The sequence below is a fragment of the Falco rusticolus genome, chromosome 6, assembly GCF_015220075.1.
Source record: "Falco rusticolus isolate bFalRus1 chromosome 6, bFalRus1.pri, whole genome shotgun sequence".
Taxonomy (NCBI): domain Eukaryota; kingdom Metazoa; phylum Chordata; class Aves; order Falconiformes; family Falconidae; genus Falco; species Falco rusticolus.
Genome location: NC_051192.1, coordinates 73441580 through 73467882, shown reverse-complemented (window position 1 = coordinate 73467882; position 26303 = coordinate 73441580). Strand labels below are relative to the sequence as shown.

Sequence of the window (26303 nt, the reverse complement as noted above, 5' to 3'; positions counted from 1 at the left end):
CTGCAAAGTGATGAGAACACTGGCACGTAATACAAGCTTTTCTTACAGGGTTTAAACATAAATAACAAATATTTTGGGTGTGAGCACTTTCCCGTAGATTTTTCTGGTTGCTGCTGGATATTTTTTTGCGTAACGTAACTTCCACTTGTGGCACTGCATCGGAGTGCCACATAAGAAGCATTTTGTGCCTTATCTTTCTGTCTGAAAAGCTGCATTTGTATATATGCAGTGGTGGCATCGTTCATGCCCCTTCGTGTATGTGTGGAACAAGTCAGTGGTAGTTGAAACCACATCTGTGAGCCAGGTCAGTTGGAATTGAAGCTTGTCATGGAGGAAGTGATGGCAATAAGCAGTAAGAAATGAAGGAACTTCACCTGAATGAAAGAAAGAGGGATTTAGTTGTTTGTTTGGTTTTTTTAATCATTTTGAAGAAGTGAGCCTTAATTAGGCAGTGCATTTCAAGAGTTTGTGCCTTACAAATGCCTAACAGCATTCATTTTTGCTTGCATTTCTTAAATAGTAGGATATGTAGTTTGTGTAGGAATCCTTGTTTGTCTTGCTGTCTCTTGATTATTTTTTTTGACAGGCCTTCCATGGGGTGAAACCCCATCATTATGTCTATACTGAATTCTCTTATCCAGATTTCAAGATCTAGACTCATAAACTGTATCTATCTATCTACATATATCTGTGTGTGTACACCACCACCACCCCTCTCTCTATATATATTTAATTCTTCCCTCTCATGTGTGGACCATATCTCTCCCTTGCTCCATGTCCGTACTGTCTTTCTTCCTCTGTGTTGTCTGAACTGTGTACCTTACGAATCTGTCTCCAGTTATCCTCTTACTTTGTATCTGGCTGACAAGGCCTCCATTCAGTCCTTCTAAAAAAAGAAGTAATGTGATGCTGTCTCCAAGGCAAGCCTCTGCAAACTGCTAGTAGTGCTGTTCCCCAAGCTGTCCTGATATGTGAAGACCAACAAGGACATAAACAAGAAATTATGTGATCTCTTGTCTCATAAATCCAAGGGGAAGCTGATCAAATTAAAACCATGACAGAGGTGGTAAAATGTTGCTTTTAAGCTTGACGGGTCTTTCCTTCTCTTCAAGAACAGCTGATGTAAGGACAGCACCGTTATATATTAAAATGCGTGAAGCGTTCTTTTGAAATATAAAAATTAAAGCAGTATCTGTAGCAAACATGCTCTGTTAGAGGAAGCAGATGCCTAAGAAAAAGCTAGTTTGTCAGGTGAGCTTACTCTGAGAAAACTGTCATACTTACCCAGGGCTTTTGGGGTTGATGATAGCAAGAACTTAGTAGAGATCTTTCAGCTGAGGAAGCTAATCTTTCATGACAAACACTAAATGTATATTGCCATTCTAGTTCTGGCTTGTTAAGTATTTCATAGAGGTCTGGGTATGGTATGGGGGTTTTTGTCTTGGTGTTATGTTTGTTGGGGTTTTTTGTTTGGTTTTTTTTGTGTGTGGGAGAGGTGTAGTTTGTTTGTTTGTTTTTGTGAAGTTAGAAATTGTTGAAAGTAACTTGGGAGTTCCCTGTTTTGCTGTACTACTTCTCTTACAGTAAATACTGACCCCCCAAAAGCAGGTCCTGGAACTGTAATGCTTGCAGACTCAATGTTTATCTTGACTACTGTAGTGGGGTTGAATATACAGAAATCCCCATGTGAGGCCTCTAAGTTATTATTTTCAGATTTTTTTTTTTTAGGATTTCTGGAAGACCTCACCATAGTTGTCATCTTGTTAGAAACATGGATGCTAATTTGGCCTTGATATTTTTATAGCAGGAAGGGTACATTGTGTTATTATCAGAAGTCATTGCCAAAGCGTGTAGAATTTTATAAGCTGTATGTCTTAATGGAAATTTGCCACCTAGCACACAGTTCATGGCATTGCTCTGTACTTGTACACTTTACTGTATAAGAGAGTATTATTTTATTAATTTCTAACTTTATCTAATTTGGGATACTACACAGAATTGAGGATAATCCCAGTTCTTCATAAGAGAAGTAGCTTTCATTGAGTCATTGTTTCAGATAGTCAGAATTGATATACAAGGCCTATGGGCAGGGGTAGTTTAAACCCAGCTATGGTTAAGAACACCCACTAATGATATGAAAGATGATGGATGTCTGTAAGGTTATTCAAGCCATCCCTATGGAAAATCCTGTAGTTTTAACTTTCCAAACCAGACTTGTTTGAACTGAGATTTTACCTGCCTGGAGACTGTTTCACATTGTGATAGTTTTGTTAGATATCCCCTGGTTCTTAATTAACGAGCGAGAATGAATAATTGGTACAGACGCGGAAGGCCTGCAAGAAGTAAAGGCCAAATTTGCAGGAGCAGAGAGCAAGGCCTCCTCGATAAGGTGTTTCAGCACTGACTGCAGGATTGGAATTGTCCCCAGTTTCTTTATATAGCTTTGGGAATCCGGGTGACTGTCACAGAACAAATGCTTTCCCAAGAGATCATACGTTAATTACGCTCTACTTTCCGAGTGTGATGTTTAAGATACCAGGGTCTAGTTTGCAGAAGAAGTATTAGGAATACCAGAGCAAAAACCTATCGTGAAATGAATTTTGTCTTCAGAGCTTGAAAAATAATGGATGAATACGTTTGGTGCTCTGCATTCAATAAAATGAAATACAGTATTGAATAACTGTTCCTTAATGAGTAGCATCCCTTCTATACAGTAGTGTCATACCCCACCCCCCGATAATTTAATTAAATATCATAATATATATTCCCAAGAAGGTTGTATTAAGATTCCATAGCTAGTTTTCATTCCTGTTTTAACTGTACTTTTGAGTGCTTCACTTTTCAACTGTAATAATGTTCTTTTAACACAGCTTTTTGAGTTTAATGTAAGTAAGTGTTGTAAATAGCAACAATATGCACAGAAAAAATAGTGCATTTATACATGAGTAAGGAATAATACCTATCAGAGCTTTTGTAAATAACTGGGCAAATGTAGAAAAACCCGTTGCCTATCTGGCCATTTTTGTAGGCAAACAAGTATCAGCACAGAAGCAAATGTAACTTAACAATGCAAAAAGCTGCCTAAGAAAATGAGGATTTTGGTTTTTTTGGTCAAGTCTGTCACTAGCTGGAAGAACTCCAAAGTTTGATGTTTTCACCATTAGAATGAATAAAGATGCTCAGAAATTTGCAGCTCATCTAGAAAATTGGGGTTTTGTACTCCTATGCTCTTTTTGTCTTTCATTCCATCAAGTCAGTGGTACCTGGTGTGGTTGCTCAGAGATGATTTCAGGTTGTCTTCAGGCAGAGAGGACCACTCGGCCGCTTCTGCATTGGGTCACGCAACCCTACGCAACGCTACAGGCTTGGGGAGGGGTGGCTGGGAAGATGCCTGGTGGAAAAGGGATCTGGGGTGCTGGTTAACAGCCGGATGAACAGGAGCCAGCAGTGGCCCAGGTGGCCAAGAAGGCCAAGTGCACCCTGGCTTGTATCAGTAACAGTGTGGCCAGCAGGACAAGGGCAGTGATCATCCCCCCGTACTCGGCACTGGTGAGGCCGCACCTTGAATCTCATGTTCAGCTTTGGGCCCCTCACTGCAGGAAAGATGTTGAGGTGCTGGAGCGTGTCCAGAGAAGGGCAATGGAGCTGGTGAAGGGTCTGGAGCACAAGGCTTATGAGGAGCAGCTGAGGGAACTGGGGCTTTTTATTCTGGAGGAAAGGAGGCTCAGGGGGGACTTTATTGCTCTCTGCAACTACCTGAAGGGTGATCGCAGCAAAGTGGGGGTTGGTCTCTTCTCCCAGATGACAAGCAATAGGACAAGAGGAAATGGCCTCAGGCTGTGCCAGGGGAGGTTTAGATTGGATATGGGGAAGAATTTCTTCACTGAAGGCATGGTCAAGCATTGGAACAGGCTGCCCAGGGAAGTGGTTGAGTTGCCATCCCTGGAGGTATTTAGAAGACATATAGACGTGGCACCTGGGGACATGGTTTAGTGGTGGACTTTTTGGCGGTGTTAGGATGATCTTAAAGGTCTTTTCAAACCTAAATGGTTCTGTGGTTCTCCCTAGGAGAGAAGAGACATCAACACTGTGTATCCTTTGGTGTAATCCTGGTAGTAAACCTAACCTGTGTTCCAGAGAAACTTCTAATTTGCAAACACTGTGATCTGTACAAGCGATAGGGATTTTTAGAAGGGGGGGAGGGCATTGGTGTTAGAAGGATCTGGCCCCTGAATTTCTCCTAGGGATTGAGGAACAACAGGAACATGCAATAAAATACTTTAATTATGGCAAGTGTTTTTTAAGTCCGAACTTTCTAATCTGGAGCCTCTTTAGATGCTGCTGTAGTGTAGTGTAGGTTCATAGAGTAGGTGGTGTCAGGCTATTAAGACCAGGTAGATTGTGTTGTGGCACGTTCCAGGCACATAAAGCATAAAAGACTTCCAGTTTGTATGTCTGGTAATGTCTGCAATAACAGGTAAAAGCAGCAGAGAAGCTCAAGTTGATCAATTAACCATTGAGGGTTTACTGTGATGGTCTATGGATCTAGGAAGATGGTGTTTTCTTTCTGCAGCTGTGGCCCCACCTGTTTAATTACCTTGGCTTAAACGGCACCGCTGCTGCTATTGTAATCGTTACATGCTTTCCTTGCTACTCACTGCTGATAGAGGAAAAAAATGGACTTCCTGGTTTGAAAAGCTCAATTTTTGTCCTCAAATGTGTATTAATGCACCTGAAAGTTCAAAACAAACCAATGTAGATGCTTAATTTACTACTTATTGTGAGTTAAATCTAGAGGGCTTTCGGTTTTGCTTGCTGTGACAGCAGCTGGGCTGTTTGCTCCTGTTTTTTTAAAAAAGGGGAGTTGCTATTTTCTGTCAGCTAGGAGAAGCCCTGGTCACTCCTCGGCTCTCCCTTTCCTGAAAAGAAAAGAAACTCTGAAGTGTTGAAGGGAAGAATGAGGCAGTGTGCTGAAGATGAAAAGGACTGGAGTGCAAAGCTGGTGGAAGGAATGTGCTGCATGGGTCAGTAAGGCAGCCTGGCACTGGCAGGGCAGCAGGGCTGCCTTCGGGGGAGAGCAGAGCTCTGGGGGGGAGCTTCTCCCAAGAGGCTTGCACTGGGTTTCCTTCTCTAGTTTGTTTTTTGTAGTCAGCTGCCTGTTTTCTGCTTCATTTGGGGGGTTTGATTTTGCGATGTTCTGCTCTGAACTCGAGCACGCTGAATACTGTTGCATTGTTTTCCTCCTAGTGTGCGTTTGCTTTTCTGGAAGCATTTGTTTTTTTAATTAAAAATCACAGTTTTGGTGTTTTGGAAGGATGGTTTTTTTGGCTTATTTTTTCCCTTTTTCTTTAATCTTGGTGTTTTTCATGACGTGACAAGTGTGAAAGCTTTCCTCCTGGTTACACATTCGTGTATGTCAAGTACAGAGTTTTTCTGTGTTTGTGTAATACATACATAAAAGGAATAGGGATAGTAAGCATCACTTACATATATTGACATTTTAATTGAATTGAAATTAGTAGTGACTGCATATTCTAACAAGATACATGGAAGTGGCTTTTTTTTAAACTTTTTTTTTTCTTTTGCTGATGTCATAGTAACGTTTCTCAAACTGTAAACTTTGTGGTAGGTAGTCAAAACTAGCTGAGGTTACCTTGGGAAAAAAGACACATTGTACACTTGTGGGCTGGAATATTAAATTCTCCAGCTGGGAAAACTTGTGTTCCTTTTAAAACAGCTACCCGTAATGGAACAGTTACAGGTCAAAATACTTCTGCATTTCTTTTATTTCTGAGATTTTCTGTTCTGTACATCTACCAAACCAGAGCTTCTACCTTATTAGGATAAACAGCTGATGTCAGAAATGCTGTCTTGCTAGGTGAAGGCTGTAAGGACATGTGTATCTAGCAAAAGGTTTTCATAATCTCCCAGAATTTTTTTTTTCTTCAGTGGCAGCTTTGCTCTTTAGTTTGTCTATTACTCCTCTTTCTTTGGGTCCTCAACTCAAATAAGAGTGTGGAGCTGCAAAGTGGAGAAAAAGCATACGCCAGAAGCTTGGAAGATCTTATGTGGCATAGAAAAGGCATTTAGGGAACAGCAGCTATTCTGGACAGAGCCGAATCTGTACAAATACGTACAAATGTAGTGTATGTATACTACACATACGACCTGAAGAACTCATTGCCACAGTGAACTGTGGCTGCAAGAGTTATAGGTGTGTTTAAAAAGAATAGAAAAAAAAACACCCAGAAAAAATATATATGACTCTTAAATGCAAAGATACGTATAAGCATGTAGAAAGTCTGAGTCACATAAGGGAGGAGTGTACCAAGGCTTTACAGGCTTTTGCTTGTCTTGTTTTTGTATTTGTTCATGAATACTCATTCCCCACTACTGTGAGGCACAGCTTACAGTGCTCGGTTTGGCCCAGGATGGACTCTTGTATGATCTCGTGCCGTTTTGAAAGACCTCCTCAGTATCACACCAGAGATTTGAAAGTCCATGAATAGGAACCTTCTGTGAATTTTATTTTATTATTTAATTACTTATGTTACCTTTGACCAATATGAAAACGGTATTTTTCAATGTAAAATAGAGGATCTGGTTCGGTCTTCTAGTGATGGCAGTAGCTGCAGAAGGCATCTTGTTTTGCTACCTGAGCTCATTGCTCATTCTCAGCCACGCTACAAATAGCTTGAGTCAATGAAACAGCTGCAGTTTTGTTGTACAGCATCTTAAGGGATCTTGCTATTTTAGGCTTGCACAGATGGTCCTGGTCCTAAAGCACGGCAGCTCCTGCTCCCGGGAGCTCTGGGACTGTGCACGGGCTCTGTAGCAGCTGTACTGGCTAGTGACTGTATGTAGTAGGTTTGTGGAGAGAACCGCTGCTGCAGCTCAAGAGTTAAGTCTCTAATATGGTTCGGTAGGATACATGTATATACTTCCCATCTATAAGTGGGATGCTGTCTTACCCTGAGTCTACGCCTTTTTTTTTTTTTTTTTTTGTTTGTTTTGTTTGTTTGTTTGTTTTGTTTCTTCTCATTTTTGTGGGCAATCATTGATGCAACTGCCACACTGGGGAACAAACTGCTGGCAGTGGCTGGGTCCCATATCTGGGTTAGCAGACATCTCTGTTTAATTTGTAGAGGATTAAGAGAGATGTCCTTCCTCTGACTGAAGCCGTAGCTCGGTTTTGTGTGTTGGGACAAGGGTGGTATGCAAGTCAAAAAGCATTTTGATTAAAAAAGCCAGCTTTTATATAGTAATACATTTTCTATTGCTAAATATTTCAATAATTAATTGGATTTTAGAGGCTATAAGTAGTGTTTTTATAGCTTTTAAAAGTTTGCCTTGATCTTTTTAGTACGTTTTAGGGAATGGTTGACTTCTAGGAAGTTACGTTTTTGTTAGCAGTGGTGCTGTTGTAGCAGTGGGGCTGTCACCCTGGAGGAACTTGCCTGGTGCTTCTGCTCAAGAAATTTTTTCATGATATGCTGTGATGTACTGCAAAAACATTTGTGTGTCGTTATTTTGACTAGACAGTTCAGAGCTTTTACAGGCTATTCTGTTTTTAAACTTTATTAGAATGCTAATTTTATAAAGCTCTCCATAAAAAATATAAAAATCTTCATCATTTGTAGAGCTGTTAAACCCTTTTCTTTTTCCTTTTTACCTCCAGATGAGCGGGACAAAGTACAAAAGAAGACCTTTACAAAATGGATAAATCAGCATCTCATGAAGGTCAGTTGATATTTCTGTGATGTCTGGATGACTGATTACTACAGCAGTGATTGTCTTTTACTAAATGTTTTATTTCAGGATTCAGCTGTATTACATATAATAAGAAAGATCTTAAATTGTGAGATTTATGCATGTCTTTGAAGAGTCATAGGGGAGTTGAAATGCTGCTGTCTGATATCCCAACGTGATCTATTTCAGTACTTGAATTTGAAATTAAAGTTAGTCAAAGTTTAATGGGCATGATTTCTTTCTACAAAGCTTATCTCTTTTTCTGGCATTAGTGTGTCATGGCTGTAGTACCACACGTAAGGCAAATGAAAAAAAACCAACCCAAAAAACCCCAGAAAAAAACCCCCAACAAACCGAACGTGTTGAGGATAGGGAAATGACCTTGAGAAGGAGAGCTCTGGATCATCCCATGGTATCGGTATGCTGCTCATTGATTAGAAATAGAGGCTTTCTAGGGATGAAAATCACATTTCAATATCTTTCTTTTGAATAGTGGTGAACTTTGCCTTAGGGACAGAACACATCATTTTAACAACTTGTACAGCTTTTAGTCAACAGAGAACTAAAAGCTGTGAGTTCACCTTCACTGCATGGCCCTTCAGTTCTAAATTTAATCTGCTGTTTCAGCACCAACTGTCTAGCCGAGACACTTCTCTGGAGAAACAGATTGTATAATTACTTAACTTGCTTTGAATTCTATTACACACACACACACACACACACACCCCAACCCCCGGCCCTGTTGAATTAATGTAAAAGTCATATTAAATAAAAATGTATCTGCAAACTGTCAGAGTTGAGATTTAATTAATGAGTATAGTGTTCAGACACTGTTGAAAAAAATCTGCTTATATTAATTTTAGAAAAAATATGGTGTTTTTTTTAGGGGCCAGCTAGATTATCTCTCTGCTGCTTGTGGCTGCCTTTGTGGGTATCTGAGACATACTGGACAGTGAAGCAAACCAGAATTTCTTCAGGGATGTTTAAAATAAGCCTTTTTCTTCTTTTTTTTTTTTCTCCACCCCCCCCCCCCCCCTCAGACCTTTAGGAAATACAGAATTCTGATTTCACATCTTTCAAAAATTTGAAACCTATGTAGCTCTTGGAAATGGCATGACATAGGGAGCTAACACAGCCCAGATGTGAAGTTGGTCCCGCTTTTGCCTTTACCGAAAGACCTGTCTTCTAGAGGGGTCTTTTGGCCCTTTCCATCAGCAGTGGTCCCGACATCAGCCTCAGTGCAGCATACAACCTTTCCATGGGCAGGGTTAGTGTGGAGTTGCCGAATGGCTTTTAAAATGGCTCATACCAGTAGGTTTTCCTTTGTGGATTTGCTAGACCCAAAGGAATCGTGCTGTGTAGAAACAGCTGCTCTGAGGACCCCTTCTATGTGAACACCCGCTCTCCGTAATCCTGAAATACCTGAGTGGCCCCATATCCTTGCAGAAGTCTTCTGCTTGCTAATGAGAGAAGACAAGAGGCTGCAGACCTGCAGCCTTTTCTCTCTGGGTTTTACCTCATATTTATGAAACATAAGAAATGTATCCACTGTCCAGTACTTTAGACAAATGAGATGTGAAGAAAAAAATCATACAGGAAGATTGCCAGTACTCTGGCAACAAAATGCAATCTCCAAATTAACAGTCGAGCATTTCTTCTTCTAATTGAGGGTAATCGTTACTGTGTTTGTTGAGGCTGCTAATCTTTTTATGTATTAAAGGTGCATTTTAACGATACATTTTTAATTTTCTATGAGATGTGGAAAAGCCTATCTGAAGCTTTTTGGAGAGCAATCCTTTCATACATGTTAAAAACGATGCCTGTTTTTGCAGAAGAGCAGCGTACTGAAAATTATATTTCTATACGCCATTATTTTACACACTTCTAAAACATGCACAGTCATCATTGCCATACTGTCAACCTCTCAGGAGTAGCTTAAAAAAGATTTAGGCTCTAAACCTCTAAATAAATCAGGGTAAAGAGTTCACATTAAATCCTTTTGACTTGCTAGCCAAGGTCAATGGCCTTAGGCCTTCATCTTCAGATAGTTCTCAGTGTGAGTGATTGTCGAGGTAGATATAGATATCTATGTCTGTGTGTGTACTGCTGGCCTTGATTTTCACCTCAGATTGCTCACTTCAGAGTTCAAGTTAAGGATCAATAGCTTACACAAATATAGTTTGACTGTAGCTCTTCCATTAACTTGGAATTTCTGTAGCAGCTCAACTTTATCCTCTGGAAATACTTGGTGTGTAAGTAGTTGGTGATAGAGTTGTAAAATTTCTGTTCTTACAGCATTGTTTCTAGAACGGTGATTTGCATGGAGATCAAAATCAATCCTTCAAATGCTCTCTCTTAAGACACAAGGGCATATTTAGAAAATAGTATGTAATGGAGGGATTGCAGAAGAAGTAGCACCATAAGTAATGTATTTCTAGCAGAGTCACTAGACCTGTCCTGGTCTATGCATTAAGTTGAATTTGAATCCTAGCTTTCAGCTGCCTTGGATTTAATACAAATACATGCAACTCATATTTGTGCATTCACTGCCAATAGCTTGTTGCTGACAGAAAAAGATGGGAATTGGCTTATTTCAGGCATCTCAGTAGCTTTATTTGAGCTAGTTACCTAGACTTTTCTTGCAGGTAGCAGAGAGAACAGGCTCTTCTGGATGTCTACCCCTAAGCTGTCTACCTTAGGGGGAGATTAATTGCATCCTAAAAGTGCTTTTGCTCAACTGACTGAAAAAGGAGGTCCATGTGCTTTATCTGTCCCTGTGTAGGGTTTAACAAGAAGCAGAAAAGATGAAGATGATAATGGATATTAATGAGAGATGATGGAAAACACCAGACCATGCGTGTGGACAGGACCTTGCTATGGGCATAGGGATGGATTACACTTTTCTTTCTTTTTTTTTTTTTTTTCCATCCTACTTACATTCTTTACTTTCTCTTTCCCCGTTTTTCTCTGTCCCTTGCTTTTTTTTGGTTTTATCTGTTTTTTCTGGTTTTCTCTTATCTTCTTGTCTTTTTTTACTTTTCCCCTGCTTCTTTAGTTCTTTTACTTGCTTATTTTAATTAATCTCCTGTTCTTTTGCAGTCCTTGGGAAAGTACCAGACTTTTATTCTTTTATAGCAGTACATTGAAAAGAGTGTTTTCTAGGTCAGCAGCACGATGCTTTTATGGGTTACTGTCATTCGTTGGGGGGATGTAGGCATGGAAGCCTACTGTCATTCTTCTAATTAAATTCTGTATTTATGGGATTTTCTGAGTAACCACAAACAACAAGATGGCTGAGAAAGTCTTACCCTTCTGCCCTCCATTGCCCATTTTTAGTTGCATTGGATTCAAAGCATGTAAATGCATAGGATATAAAACTCAGTGTTTAAGATTAGTCCCTTGTCAGTTCAGTTGACTAGTTAAGCATGTGTTTGTGTACTTTGCTAAACTAGCAATGTAGTCATTGTAGAAATATTTCCTGCAAATGATCTTGAGAGACATAGTTTTTGAGACAGGTACATAGTGTGTTGCTTGCAAAATTAGTCTCTTTAAGTTATCTTTGAATTCCACAGTTTGAGATCAAGTGGACCGTCACTTTTTTTTGAGTGCTGAAGTTTCTCTTTTGAATTGATAATAGGTTTTCTGAGGACTGATTAGAGCATTGCACTTGCTAGGGCTACTGTTTAATGTCTGGTGGTGAGGCTCCAGTTTAAATGTTATCTTTTACTTCTTGTTGACATATGAGCTGGAGAGGTGAGATACTGAACTTCAGACTTGCCTGCTGCTATGGTATGAGCTTCCAGGGAGAAACTCGCATGCTGGCATGAGAGACCTCTTCTCTTAACTTCTCTAAACCTGCTTCTACTTCCACCAAGTGTTTCACTTTGCTGCTGTCAAAATAGGTTGTTGTAAGTAACCCTTGATGTAACAAGAACAGGTAAATTTATGGAAGAAGGGGTTTCATTCTGCTGTGGCGTTCACATGGTCCAAAACCACTTGAAAGAGAAATCCAACTTCCATGAAATCCCAGAAATTCTTCCTGATACTCCTTTGAATCCCAAACCCCAAAACCTAAGGAAAGAATGAGAGAAGTGTGAAATATAGGGGGAGGATGCGAGAAAAGTTGGAAGATAAAAATTTTGACGATGAAAAAGTAGTAAAAGCAGATAAATTCTTCTTTGTCAGTTTCTTTCTCAAACCAATTTAAAAGTATTTCTGTAGTGCCATATCTTAGTCTTGATAGATTAAATGGGATCTCTTGAAATACTTAAAAATTTCTTCGTCAGAAATTATGATGTACAGAAAATAAGACTAAAGGCAAAGCAACCAGAGACAGGTTAGATCTGTGCTCTGGTGGGAAGATATGATAAACATCCAGGTATCTTTCCTCCCAGGGAAAACATTTTCTTCCTTTCCATGGAAGAAAACATTGTCAAGGGTCTCTTTACTGACTTTCTAGCAGCAATATGGGACCCTGGGGTGCCTAAGCAGCTCCCTGGAGAGGGAGGGCTGTCCTGCCCATTGCGCTGGCAGGGAGCCCTGCCAACACCGTGGTGCCACCCACAGCGTGAATTGGCTTGGGACCCTTGGCTGACCAGACCTTGGTAGAAACATGTTAGTGACGGGAGCAAGGGGCAGCATCCCTGTGGAGTCATTAGCTGCTCCAAAAGTCACTTCTGAAGGTCTTACGAGCAAGAAAACTTTTATAAGTAGCAGGACAAAATCCTTTAAAAACTTGTTTTAAAGCCCCATGCTCAAAATCATGTACTGCGTTGCAGTGATGGCGCATTAGAGAGAGAGAGAGAGAACAGCTTTTGTTGTGTGAAGACTGAATAATTCAGAACAGAAACCTGAAGTTATTGATTCTTGTGCGTCCTTCAGGGAGCACATGGTTTGCAAATGGCCACTTAGGTCGATTGCCTTGTGAAATGTTCAGGTATGCCGGTAATGGCAGAGGGACAGCTCCTGATACAGCACAGTCATTCCCTTGCTGAAGGTTGTCCCTTTACTGACACTAGTGGTTATCGTCTTAGAGACAGCGCTACTCTGCAGTATCTTTTTTATTTTAGCCATTCCATTAATCTGTCATTTAAAATTCCCTATTTCTTCCTCTTGCAGAAATTAACACTTTTTAGCTTTTACATTTATATTTATTTAAAGAGATGAGGCACTAATGGTAGTGACAGTTTAAAAAAAGTCTCAATTTAACACCTTTCATTTTTGAAACATAGTTGGAAAAAACAGTGGGTTTTTTAGGTTTTTTTCCCCCTCCTCCCTGCTGTGTTAAGGAAAGTAAGACTATGTTTGCTTGCTGTGCTAGTGCATCTCAATGAGTCTATGTTAATTCTGACAGCTGCTGCAAACTGGGTTGGGAGCAGATCCTGTAAAAGCCCACATCCAACATGACACGCAGCTTGCATTAGGCATTGGGTGCAGCTGAAGTATCACTATTTCCTTCTCTATTTTGTTTTTCAGTTGTTCCGTAAGACCTACTGTCTGTTTGGTAGACAGAAGAATATTTCAGCTTTTATCCTAAAAATTTTTGCTGTTGTGTGTTCAGGACTATTCTAAAAGGTCTTAAAAGTGTTTTTTTTTCATTGAGACATGGTCTTTCGGAAAAACAGAGAAAAATCATTCTTGAAGAAGATCATTAGTTAATGGTGTAAGGAATACTTGTTTTTGTTTTATCCCTGGAAATATGCACAATTATAGTTTATGCACACTTGCATGCAAGTTTTTTAAAAATCTTGTACTTAAACAGCACAGCATCTTTCATCTGCTGAGTATAATCTGTAGCTGTTTGCAAAGCAGATCAGCAAGGAAACGCAGGACTCTGGTGTTTAATCAAAGTTTAGATGAGGGAGGAAGGTAACCAGGAGACGGTGAGAAAAAGTAGTGACAGAATGCCAGAAGTTAAAGCTGAAAAAGAGGAGGAAATTGTGCAAAGCTTTAAAGGCTAATGATAAACTGCATCACAAAAGTCTCTTTGCAAGCAAATAAATAAATAAATCTGAGTCAATAAAAGCTGTGCCACAGACTTCAAGTTTATTTGATCCTCTTCAATGCATTGAGATTTCATGACTAATTGGGAGCAGGAAAGAGAGTAATTGAAGAGAGTAAATTAAATATGCATGAAATAGACGATAGCTCGAGCCCGTTGATATTTTTATGGCATGCAATGCTATTGAACCAGTTGAGTGTATGCTTTTGTGATCCCTTTTATTGTGGTGGTTTGATTTTTTGAAATTGTTTTATAGACATGCTCATATATGAAAAAATGAGTGTAAGGAGAATTAGGTCTACTGTGAGATTACTGTGTCATGAAATAGAACCACTAGAATCAGTATGTCCCCTATGGTGGACTGATACATTAATGTATTAATTAATTCTCTTTCTGCGGGTTCATTGTTTGCAGTTAGCTCTCAGCATAGATTTTATTTAATATTATTTATTCCTTAGAGATTGCAAGAGATAAAATTATACCATTTGCAATTAAGTGTTGGCTTATTAATTGTTAATTATTCATGGAATTATTTTTTATCTGTATACTTTTGATGTATCTGTACTTAATAATCATTTATATATCAGTTTAGAAATGCTATGGTTTAATGGAACTCCCATGGGACCAGTGTAACTGTGCCATTGCCTCCAGTGGGAGTAGTATTTGTCCCAGTACATGGACTCCAGACAGTGAGCAACTTCAAACATTCAGTCATAAATATTACCTAAATATTTCGTTCTACAGCAATATTTTGTATAATTTGGAAAGCTAGGCTTGCCCTGAGGTAACATAGATGTGTGACTGCGTGAGGACCTAAAAGAAGGCATCAGAGTAAACATGTTTTTCCTATAAAGAAGCATGTTTTATCTGTTAAAGGCATTTGTGATGCTTTGAATGGGGAAGTGTAAAGATAGTACATAATGTTTGAAATCCTCCTGTACCTAGAGTATCTTGACTTTAATCAGAAAAACATTCTGCCTGCCAACCTTGCATTTTACCTGCTTTAGGCACATGTAGAGTGTATTGCCTTTGGTCAGAGTTACTGTATCCCTGTAGTTTTAAGCTGTGAAAGCCAGATTTATTGGCAGTTTGATGTTATTAGCAGGACATTTGCATACTTTTAAACAATTTATGCCTGATAAGCTACATTTGGCAGCACATAGTACAGGTCTGGAAAGGTGAGGGGAAGTTGGAAGCATGAAGGGTGAAGAAAACTGGGTGGGCTGTATAACAGAAATACCATGGTGTGTGTCTGGGCAAAGATAGAACAGAAGGGGACGGTGGTTGCTGTTGATTCAAGACGTTGAACTGGAACAAGGAAGTCAACAGTAGATTTTTGGTCACTAACTAGCCTTGGAAGACAGGACTGTGTAGCAATGGGGAAAAATCACGTATCCTCATAACTGACAGGAGGAGCAGATGTGGAGGTCTGCATTTGGACACCCACAAAAATGCCTTCAGTAGCCCATGCAAGAGAGAGAGACATTTCTGTGGTGCAGCTCAGCTTGTCCCCAAGCAGGTGTGCAAAGCAAGTGAGGCCATACTTGCTGTTCTGTTCCCTGCCTGCTGCAGGAGTTGAGGTGGCTGCCTCTGGTGTGGACATGCATCTAAGTGCCAGCCAGAGAGGCCGTCAGCCTGTCAGATTGAGAAAGTAGCTAGCAAAGCTGCTAGTTAGCTGGGTCTCGACTGATTGGGAGGGACTGCTTCAAAGTTTAAAAAGGGAAGGTAACTTAACAGCAAGTGATTACTTTCAAAGGTGAGCCTGGGATTTTGCAAAGAGAGGAGTGAGAAGTAGAAAGAGGACAATGAACTTCTAAGCAGCAGAACTGGGGAAAGCAATAGGTAGGGTCTCCTGGGGAAGTAATCCAAGAGAGGGAGAAATGCAGGAGACCTGGCAGTCATTGAAGGTGTTTGTGTTGGAGGCACAAAGGCAGGCTGCAGACAGGCAGGACAGATAAGAGGCATGGTATAGAATATACTGCTGCTTTTAAAAGATGTGTGAAGTACAACAGAGCCATACAAGAAGTGGAAATAAGGGCAGCAGAACTAAAGATTTGTATAAAGGAGTTGGCCAAGCATGGTGGGGTAAAATCAGACAAGTAAAAGGTCCAGAAGCGTCCACAGGAGAAAGGTTCTGTAATTATGTCAGAAGATGAAGAAGAAGCAAGTATGGATGTATTACCAAGGAAGATAAATGAGAAATAGTATTGAATGGTGTAGATAAGTCTGAATTACTCCGACCTCTTCAGTCTACAAAATACTGACTTGGCAAAACATGTTTTAAGACTATGAGGGTGAAATTCAAATAAGGCGAGAGTTGATCAAAGAATATTCAGCTGAGTTATGTGCTGTCTGGTTGCAGAGCTTTATTCACCCGATAGTTAGGAATTAATTGAAGTGATTTATAACATTGTATCATTCTGTAAGATTTCAGAGAGGACGGGGGACTCCTAGGAGTCTGCAGTTACAGTAAGCATAATACCTCTCTCCCCAGCAGAAGTTACAGAAGTTACTCTCCCAGCAGGGGAGTTGCAGACCTTGCAGAGTAACTTCTTTCCTTGGGAAGACCATGGGACATCTAGGCTTTGAAAACAGGTGGACAAAGGGGAAGTGGTGTACATGGTGTATCTACGTTTTCTGACATGCCGCCACATTTAGTTTCATTAGCAGATTACTGTCACAAAATTTGAACAAAAGGATCCCAGATAGAGTTTGCTTTGATATCGGCATCAGTAACAGCTGCAACTGCAGCTAGTCCTGGCTGCCATCCCATGCTGCATCATCATCATCTGGCTCTGGGAGGCTACACCCATGAGCAAGGGCCCATCTTCCTTCCATCCAGAGATGGCATTCACGTGCCTGCTGCCCTTGCTGTGTTGCATCCTCAAGGGAGGATTCAAGCTCTGTCACTTCATCCTTGTAGTGAAGCCCCTGTTTCTGTAATGCTGTGCTTTTCTCTGGTTCAGGCCTTTTGTCATGTTGTCAGCAAGAAGTGTCACCCTTGCTCTGCCCCGAATGTTACAGGGTCTGTTGCCTGCAGTGGGCTGCATTGGCCTAAGCCCGGGGAGCTCCAAGAACTACAGATGAGCTCTGCACCCTGCTTGTGGGCCAGCATGGTGCTTAGGGGACAAGCTTGTAATTCTGCCTTTTCGTAGACACACCAGCGTGCTTGTGGGCACGTGGCTGTGAAACTCCACCTGGCTGTGCAACTCCTGATCTTTGTGACAAGCAGAGGTTTGTAGCTGTCTGTAATAAAGCAGTAAGAAAGTACATTTTTTTGGAAGATCAAGGACAGGTGGTGATAATTTGAGTTTGTTTAGTTTGAAACAGAGAAGACTGAAGGGAGACGTGATAGCATGTCCTCAGTCTGTAAAAGGTGGTTATGCAGAAGCTGGTGAGCAAGTGTTTTCTGAAGTCAGGCTGTAAGGGGAGGGACGACAAAAAATTCAGTTTGATTTACAGAAGATTATTTAGTCTGAAGATTAGCAAGGAAAAATCCCCCTCTCCAAAAAGCAAGTAAACATAGTAACACACTGAAATATATGTATTACATGTTACGTTTCCTTCACTGGAATTTTTAAAAATAAATTAAGAGAAGCATCTCTGGCGTGTTCTAGGCAAACTCAGTCTTCTCCATTGCACTGGGTTGGATGAAGTGATCAGTCCTTTTTAGCCTTACAGTTGTATTATTCTGTGACAGCCTTGTAAGGCCCAGCCTTATCTGGCAAAATAATATTCAACTTTTAAGTCTTAGAGCCTGATCACTATGAAGTTTTTTACCAAAGCTTGTATTTTCATGAAATTACTGGTTTCAGTCTGCATCAATCCTACAGTTCCAGTGAGAATGTCCTGTTTCAGCGGGCTACAGTGTAAAGTGAAGCTTAGTGATATTTGCTTTGTATTTTTCATTAATCTGTATTTATGCCTTTGTAAATAAAATATTTTTAAAAGGGGACAGAATAAACGTCACGAGTGAGGCTTTAGGCAAGTTGTGAGTCACACTTCAAGTATCAGTAATACGTGCTGAAGATGTATCTCATAACAGCTAAAAACTGTGACAGAGGTGTCAAGAGGGTTTTATAATGCTTTTTTTAGGGTTTTTTGGTTGGCTGGTTTGTTTTTTGTTTTGTTTGGTTTTGTTTTTCTAAGATTTATAAGTATCTTCAGTCTTATACAAAAAAACACCTGAACAAAGAGTAACGCAGTGAGGAGAAATTATAAAAGGTTACTGAAGTGCAGAAGAGGGAAGAGAGACGGACATGCTGTGCTTTAAAATCGCAACTGGTGCAAGAAGTGTTAATGGGCTGAGAGCATGTATGTAGCCACTTGGGACCTCGCATAACATATGCCATCTGTGGGCATCTGTCCCTTGTGCTCACTGGGAACTGCCTGCAGAGTGAAGGTTGATTTGATGAAGCAGATAAGTAAAGGTGGCTGGACATTTCTGTAACTTTAATATTTTAGGATTTTAAATGGTAGCAATAATGGAATAATGTCCATGTTATGTTAGTAGATACCCATTTCTGCTGAGCTTGTGAATTAACGCAACATGGGCTCCGCTCAGATGGATTTTCTGATCTCAGTATGCAGAGTTTTATAAGCAGCCAACCGAGGCTGTGCGAGTGATAAAAAGTGAGGGTAGTGCTGTGATAATGAAGAGGAATAAGCAGAATGAGACCCATGGGGGTATTTTGAGGTATTTGGTTGGAGAGAACCTTTCAGCCCATTCTTCAAAAATATTTGATGTGTGAGGTGGAGTGGAGACGAGATTTATTTGTCTGTAGGAGGTAGAAAGAAGGATTTTTGACATTTAGGACATTTGGTTACATTTGTTCTGTTACAATAATGTTGTTTCAGATATCGGGCAACTACTGAAATCCACAAAAGGACTCATGGATGTGCATGTTTATGTCCTACTGCTATATACGTAGGATTATGCACCTGCTTCCATACTTGCTGATTTGGGGATTAGGAGAACATTGGAATGCATTTCGTGAAACTAAGTATACGAAGATAAGAAGCAAAATGTAACGGCAAGATTTAGCAATGGCCTGATTTTATTTTATTTTATTTTATTTTTAATTGAGCAACAGTATATTTACCTTCAAGCCATACAGGTATCTTTTCTTAATAATTATTAAAAGTTATGCAGAGACGTGAAATAATTGAAGGCTGGGGGCAAAATGCAAAATAGAGTATGCAAAAGGAATGGGTTAATCAGATGATCGAGTTGTCTGGAGGAAATGTGAAGGTTAAGGTAAAAGAAAAAAATTTAGAAAATTTGACTGATCTAGGCTTTTAGTTACAAGGACAGGGCTTTGGAGGGGTGGAACGTAAAATGGGTGTTAAAATCGCGAAGTTCTCATGCTACTGAAGTGTTGAGCATTGGCCAGATGAGAAAGTAAAGTATGAAGCCAAGAATGCAATGAAGGATGAATCTTCAGTTAGAAAACATCTGTTATAAAGACAGATCAGAGGTGTTGAGCTCGCTCTGTACAAGAGACTTGTTTAAATGTGACTTAGTATGAGTATTTGAAATCATAAAGGAATTTAATGAAATGGAGTAGCATTAGCGGTGTCTGTGATTTTGGAGAATTAATATCCAGGAACAAAGTCAAATAGCTAGAAAACCACCCCTGAGTGTGAAATAAAGAACTACTTCTTTTCAGTGAACTCCAAGAAATGTTTCCTGCAGAGTGGAGTATCAGACTGGCGAGCAAAAGAGAAGAGTGAAAGTGAGTTTTGGAGCAGTGAACCTAAAGCTGGATTTGCCAAACGTTGCTTGCGAGCGAACAGGCACACACAAGAGCCTGGGCACACGTTTCTCCCCTCGTGCCATCTCTCCATCAGCCCTGGCTGTGGGCCCGCACTGATGGGCCCGGAGAAGCAAACTGGTGTCCTGGGTGTCCAGGCTGGAGCATGCGGAGGCGAGTGAACAGCACCATCTGCATGCAGCCCAGCACTCGGGCTGCCTGCCCTCTGCGCCTGTCCCCTGGCAGAGCTGCGCCTGCACGGCACTGGCGCAGGGTTACCCAGTGATTAAATTCTGCCAAAACTCGTGTGCTTGTTTATTTTACAGAATGGGTGAAGCTTCTTATAGGATTCAGTACAAAACAAGGATGGTGACCAGGGTGTGTATTTGGAGGGTTGTTTGGGTTTTTTTGCCCCAGAAAAAAAAAACCTGGTTTAAAGTAAGGAGATTGAAGAACATGAGAGACTCAACGGGAGGATGTCAGTCTGCACATAACTGCTTCGGCTCCCTGATCTCTTGGCATGACATCAGGTTGGCCATGGACCACAGCTCAGCACCTGGCTGTGCTGAGCAGCCCGTTGGGATGGAAATTACCCAAGGTGGAGTGGCCCAGCAGCGCATTGCACAACACTTGTGTGCTTTACATGGGGGAATCTATAAGAAGTCTGTAAAGCAAAATAAATAGTCTTGAAGATGTTTGAAGAAGCAGCCCTGCTTGGCAGATCAGTCATGGGAATATTTTAACAGATCTGATATTTTAACAATTAGATGCTGCATGGATCTTGTTACAAATTGCTGAGAATTTTAAGAGCATTTCTCTTAAATCATGCTGCATGTGTTAGCACAGTAAACCTTTATTTTTGTACATAAATACAACTTCCTGTATTGTGGGGAGTTTATTCTTTACTCATGCCATATGTTTATTTGTTATCATGCAGTTAGAACTGCCATGATAACACCTTATTTTTTTCAAAGGCGAAGGACTAAAACATACAGATTTTCAAAACTTACAGAAAACTTCCTCATGGGTAGCACTTTTAATACAACTTGTCCTTTAAGAGCAAGCTTCAGTACATTTTTAGGAAGCTGAAATATTAGGGAAACTCATTGGGATGTCAGGACCTCATGCAGTGGCCACAGCAGTTTTTCAGTGGTCTGAATGCTGATGGCATTTTCTGTGAACCGGTGTAATTATGAGCTCTTTACTATCTGTGTGTATTATCCTGGAGGAAAGCATTTTACTGTAGCTGAAGTGAATAGAAGTCTTAAGGGACCTTTTTTTCCATGGGCATTGGATCAGATTCTTAAAGAATAAATTTGAAGTTTACGGTGAAACTCACAGTGGCCTTGTGCCAGCTGTCATTTGGACTTACCAGTGACCTCAGTAGTAATTAAGGCCTGACTCTTTTTTTTCCCAAACACACCCTTTACAGTTCTAACTTTTGAGCCTTATCCCATTTTCCTTTGGAAAAGCAGTAAAGCTTTATGTCTGTGCCCAGCATTTAATTAACGTCGTTTCCAGAAACGAGGAAAGCAGTACTTGAAAAGACTTTCCCAGGCTATGTGGTCTGAAAAGCCCCTGTTGGATCCGTAATGTTATAATTCTTGATAACGCCTGGGGATGGCACTGACTTTTGTAAAGGACTGTTAGCTGAACTTCGGTTTTTCAGATTAAACGTGATTCAGATTTGATCTGAATTTTGCCTGTTCTGCAAACTGTAAGAAAAGGGTCTAATTTGGTGTGTTCTCATAATGATCAGTTCAGCTTAATTATAATGTAGATAAGGACACTCCTGATGTTTTAAGATACTTGATTACAGTAGTCTGCTTTCCTTACCCTGTAAAAATGGATAATCTTGTAAGTGTTTGAGCACAAAACTGCTTTGTTTCCAAGCCCTACAGCCTGCCAGGGCTATGGCAGTTGCTTCGCCTCCCCTGGGGAGTTCCTGGAGGCCTCCGGTATATGGGAGTTACTTGTAGTTATTCCTGCCTGATCTGATCATGTTCTCTCCCCTGCCTCTTTTGTCTAGACTCTGGATTCTGCAGCACATTAATGTTTGTTTCTGCTCCTTCCTACACTCTTCAGTCAAGAATGTAGTCCCTTGCGTTTTAGGTGCTAGTCTGGAGCGTGCTGTACCTTGACACAAATGTCTGTTGAGGTCTCTTTACACGTATGCTAGGTGCGCACCCACTGTACACACGGAAAGGACCACAACCCTGTTTTCCTGCCACTTTTACTTCTGAATAGAAAACCAGGTGTGATTCTTGTGTGTTTTCATAGAATCATCATAGAATCACAGAATAGTTTGGGTTGGACGAGACCTTAGAAGTCATTTGGTGTAGCTCCCCTGCAGTAAGCAGGGACGTCTTCAACTAGGTGAAGCTGCTCAGAGCCCTGTCCAGCCTGACCTTCAATGTTTCCAGGGATGGGGCATCTACCACCTCTCTGGGCAGCCTGTGCCAATGTTTCACCACCTTCACTGTGAAAAATTTTGTCTTTATATCTAGTCTAAAACTGTCCTCTTTTTGTTTAAAACCAGTACCCCTCACCCTATGGCAACAGTCCCTACTGAAAAATAGAGCTATAGCAGTGTGAGAGAGAGAGAGTGACCGACCTTCTTACTGTACTTGAACCTGTGCATCTTCTGTCAATCCTTTTCTAAGACCAAGCTGCTTTTGCTTGCAGAAGCAGAAGGGACAGTCCTTCCCCTTTTAGCCATACAACCATAAGCAGCCTGTGGCTTTATTATATAAAACTATAGATTTTTTTCCAGTATGAGCATGACACAGCTAATAATGTCAGGAAAAAAAAAATACAAGTAACAGGCTTGCGGTAGGAGATGGCTTGTTTTTTGCTATGACCCATGACAAAAATAGAGATAGCTATGTGCAGGTTCAGTTCCCGAAGCATGGGAATCTAGGGCTGCTGGAGATGTGTAAGGGTATTCAGGACAGACATCTGTGGGGACTGGCCAGTAGGACTTGGGCAAACCTTAGTCCTTCTGGAGGAGCAAGTGGAGGCCAAGTGGCATACCCGCTGAACATAGACAGAAAACAGCCTTCCAGGTGCGCACCCAGGCAGCTGAATCATGCCTTCGTTCCCTGTTGGTGGAAACGAGAACCAGGCAGACGGAAGGCAGTGGTGACAGATTTGCTGCAACACCAGCCGACAGAGGAGGAAGCCAAGCAAGGCAGGCCAGGGACTTTAACTGGCGAAGCAGAACCATACATGAGGTTGAAACCGATAGCAACTTGATGGTAAGGACAACCAGATGTGTCAGCTGAACGGCATGATAAAACTATGCAAGTTATGTGGCGTATTAGATTGCAAGCTTTCGGAGGCAGCAGCCATCTTCACGGTCTTCATTTGTAAGCGTCTCACATGCTGGAGTCCGGGGGCAAGATTGCAGCTCTGTGACTGCTGCAGTTTTAAAAGCTGTTTTTTACTAGTGGTAGTGCAGGTTCCCCAAGGCACTAGACTGCAAAGCTTAAGCTTACTGGAGAAGTATGATATGAAAATATCTCATGCTTATATGAAAGGGGAGGGAGCTTTCCTTACCACAAACATCATAGTATACATGCCAGAAGATGAAAATCAGAAGATGAATCACTTTTAAACAGTGCCTTCAATTCTCCCCGTCTCCCTTTGATGAAGCCGTTTTGCTTTTCTTGTTTAAATTTTGTTAGATGCCCCTCAGCCACTCAGTATCTCCCCCGTCTTTCTTAAAGAACTTCTCATGTCCAAGTTATCAAATCTGCTGCACTCACGTGGGTATACTGCAGAAAGTTGCCTGAGGCAGCATGTAACCTACTTCGCATGTGGACCTTACAAAAATGTAGGGCTAACAGTTCTGTGATTTTCTTATTGAAAAACCACAGGAACTGTTCTGAAATGCCATGGGGCTCAGCAGATCCCAGAGATACTTCCAGGGACACCCATCTGCATCTAGTACTTGTGGTATTACGTGTTCTGAATGTGGCAGCAAACCAGCAATGAAATAGTAATATTTATTTCTTGTGAGTTGAAGATCTAAGAATTCATTCTATATGTTGAGAGACAAGACTTGACCAAGTGATAAAGAGAGATGATTTTGCCAGCTTTTCATTAAGTGGCAATGTAGGAAATATTGAGAAGCACAAGATGCTCTGTTTAAAAGAAGTGATCTGCTGCTTTGAGTGAACATGCTTGCTGTACCTCAGTTGCCCAAATGCATCTTTTTAGGTGCACATCTGCTGCTCAGAGTATTGGAAGAAATTCCTTAAGATCTTGCCGTGTATCAGCATACCAGCATAGTGTCCTAAATAATTAGTTCTCACAGTAATTGTCAGCCAAAGGCAGAACTGAGACAGACGTCTAAGGTGTACTGCTGGTTCTTCTGTTTTGACAGCTCTGTGCCACTCTTCATACACAGTATGAGTTCATCTCTGAGGCGTCTGTGATTTCTAGAAAGATAAGTTGGGGAAGATGGTTCTCTTTGTAATGCTTTGGAAACATCAGAGTATAAGAAACAAACAGAAGGTCAACAAATGTGTGTTGCGAGAGACAGACCAGCCAAATAACAAAATTCTTCTGCATATAATGGAAAATAAAAGCAGATGGATAACAAACAGCAGTATTTTCTCATCCCACAATTCAGATACCTGCATGTTGGGCAACTCCCAAGAGTTCTACCTTGGAATGAATGCGGGTGTTGACTTGGTGCTGCACAGATAGTTCTTCAGCTGTGCTGGTGCAGTTTCTTTTAGATGTACACCCCCTTCGTCTGTGCTTAACCTGGTGTCCTTCCATGCCTCTGGCCACCAGCCTGCACTGTGGATCTATCGGCTCTGGCTTGGGATTCTGCTTTTTCAAGGGGAGTGGAGAGTGGCACGTCCTGGCTGGCAGGGCAGAGAGAGGTGGGGAACCCTCTCACAGGGTTTTCTTGTGAAGTAAACTTGCCTGCTTTTGTTGGAAAGAGTTGAGCACTTGCTTTGGTGTAGTGCTTTGAATAGAAAAATAAAGCCATAATTGTTTTGGGTGAAAAAGACCTTCGTGCTTATCGTCTTTTAAGCATTTAGCATAATGAAATTTCATAGCAGGAGAACATCTGTTCTGTTTCTTTGTTCAGCTTAACAGTACTTCAGTATTACCAGTGAATTTTTCTCTTGGAACTTTTCTTTTAAATGAATTGCTTACAGGATTATTTTTTTTTAAAATTGCAACTAATATTAAAGCTATATTATTTTGTGTACATGTGTGAGTGTGTAAAGCTATGTAGAAGAGGACCGGTATATAACTTGATTGCATACGCAGAGTCTGTATAAACATTTTGGAAAATACTGTCAATTGTAATTCCTTATGGACCAGTCTTCTAGCTGACTTGTTCTGGCTAGTCTTCAGCACGAGCGTAAATATTATTCTCATTTATATTATTCTCAGTTTAGATGATGGTCTTTGTGAAAAGAGATTGCAGGGTGATTTTGTGTTTAAAAGTAAGAAAACCTGAACTAAAAAGCATTTATGAAGCTGATCACCAGCGTGGAAACAGTTATGTGTTCAACAGGACGGATGTAGAAATTCCCCCAAAGGTCAGGTAGATAGAACCGTTGTGTAAAGTCGAAGATCTGTGTCAATTCCTGCTGTCTTTGTCATACACACAGAAATGCTGGCAGTCAGAGGAGTCTCCCATACGTTGCGCATCAGAATTACAGTTCACCTCTGGCAGGGGTGATTACTTTAAAGAAATTTCTGATGTTGTGTTTTATCCTCTGTAAGCTTAGGAAGTTTCTGATCTGGTGCCTTAGTGGGAATGCCAGGGAACCACCAGTATGAGATTGTAGCAGGAAAGCCCTCAACCTCTGCCCTGGCTGGCAATGTCAAAAATGTCTGCTTCCGAGAAATGAGGTCCTTTGTTTCACGTTTAAAGAGCAGCTGTCTGAAACTGGTATATTATTTATTTCAGATAAACTAATGCGAAGGAACAGGAACTTGGGAAATGTCTCTCCACAGGCCGGCTTTGTTGTGCCTGTCCGAAAAGTTAGGGCTTTTGGCTGTCTCTCTTGGCATTACATCTGCTCCCCTGCTCATGGTTCACCTCAGAGGGCCTGCTGGCCTTTCTCAGCCTGGTTTAGTCGAGTGAGCTCTGCTGGCCAAGACTGACCATGCGTTAGCGGGGGGACGGCAGGAGGGGATGGGCTGGGTTGGTGGCTGCTGGTGGTAGGGTAGGCAGCACCGACCTCTGCCTGGTGCAGCCGCTGGGAAGGGCTGTGTGTGTCCTGCCTTCACTAGATCAATCTAATCTCATATTTCTTCGGTATGGTGTGTAGGGTGGATGCATGAGCCATTGGGAAAACTCACTGAATACTGGGAAATCTGAGGTGACAAAACATGTTGTTAATTGGTAGAGGGTATGCTTTGATTAGTAACAACTGCATTAAGTGCAGTTGCATTGCTATTGCAAACTTGAAAGTGCATTAACTTTTGGCTGGACTCCAGGGAACACGCATGCAGAGGATAACATATATGTTGTGTGTATTTTTGTACATTCATTGCATCTAACCAGTGTCTGTTAGTGGTCATTATTTAGGTCCAAATAGGTGGGTATCTGGTATCATTTGAGTTGTCAGATGCTGATTTTTTCATTACAATAGGCATTCATTACCTATAACTTCATACTGATTTCCTTTTCAGTAAAGTGAAATAAAATGTAATGGAACTGTGTGAGTGGAAGCATAGATGTGTATTTTGCCTGTTACAATTAATTTGGGTTTGTAAATTTGTCATGGAAGTGAATAAATTTGAAAAGCCATGCTGAGGTATAT

General features: G+C 40.9%; 1 protein-coding gene across 5 annotated transcripts in view; it reads left to right on the top strand.

Moving 5' to 3' along the window:
- DST (dystonin) overlaps window positions 1–26303 on the top strand; it is a 268181-nt gene that overhangs the window by 51801 nt on the left and 190077 nt on the right. For all 5 annotated transcript variants that reach the window (XM_037393117.1, XM_037393114.1, XM_037393116.1 and 2 more), the window contains exon 2: window positions 7679–7740. In XM_037393117.1, the coding sequence (XP_037249014.1) occupies window positions 7679–7740 (62 nt within the window). The remainder of the gene's footprint in view (window positions 1–7678; window positions 7741–26303) is intronic.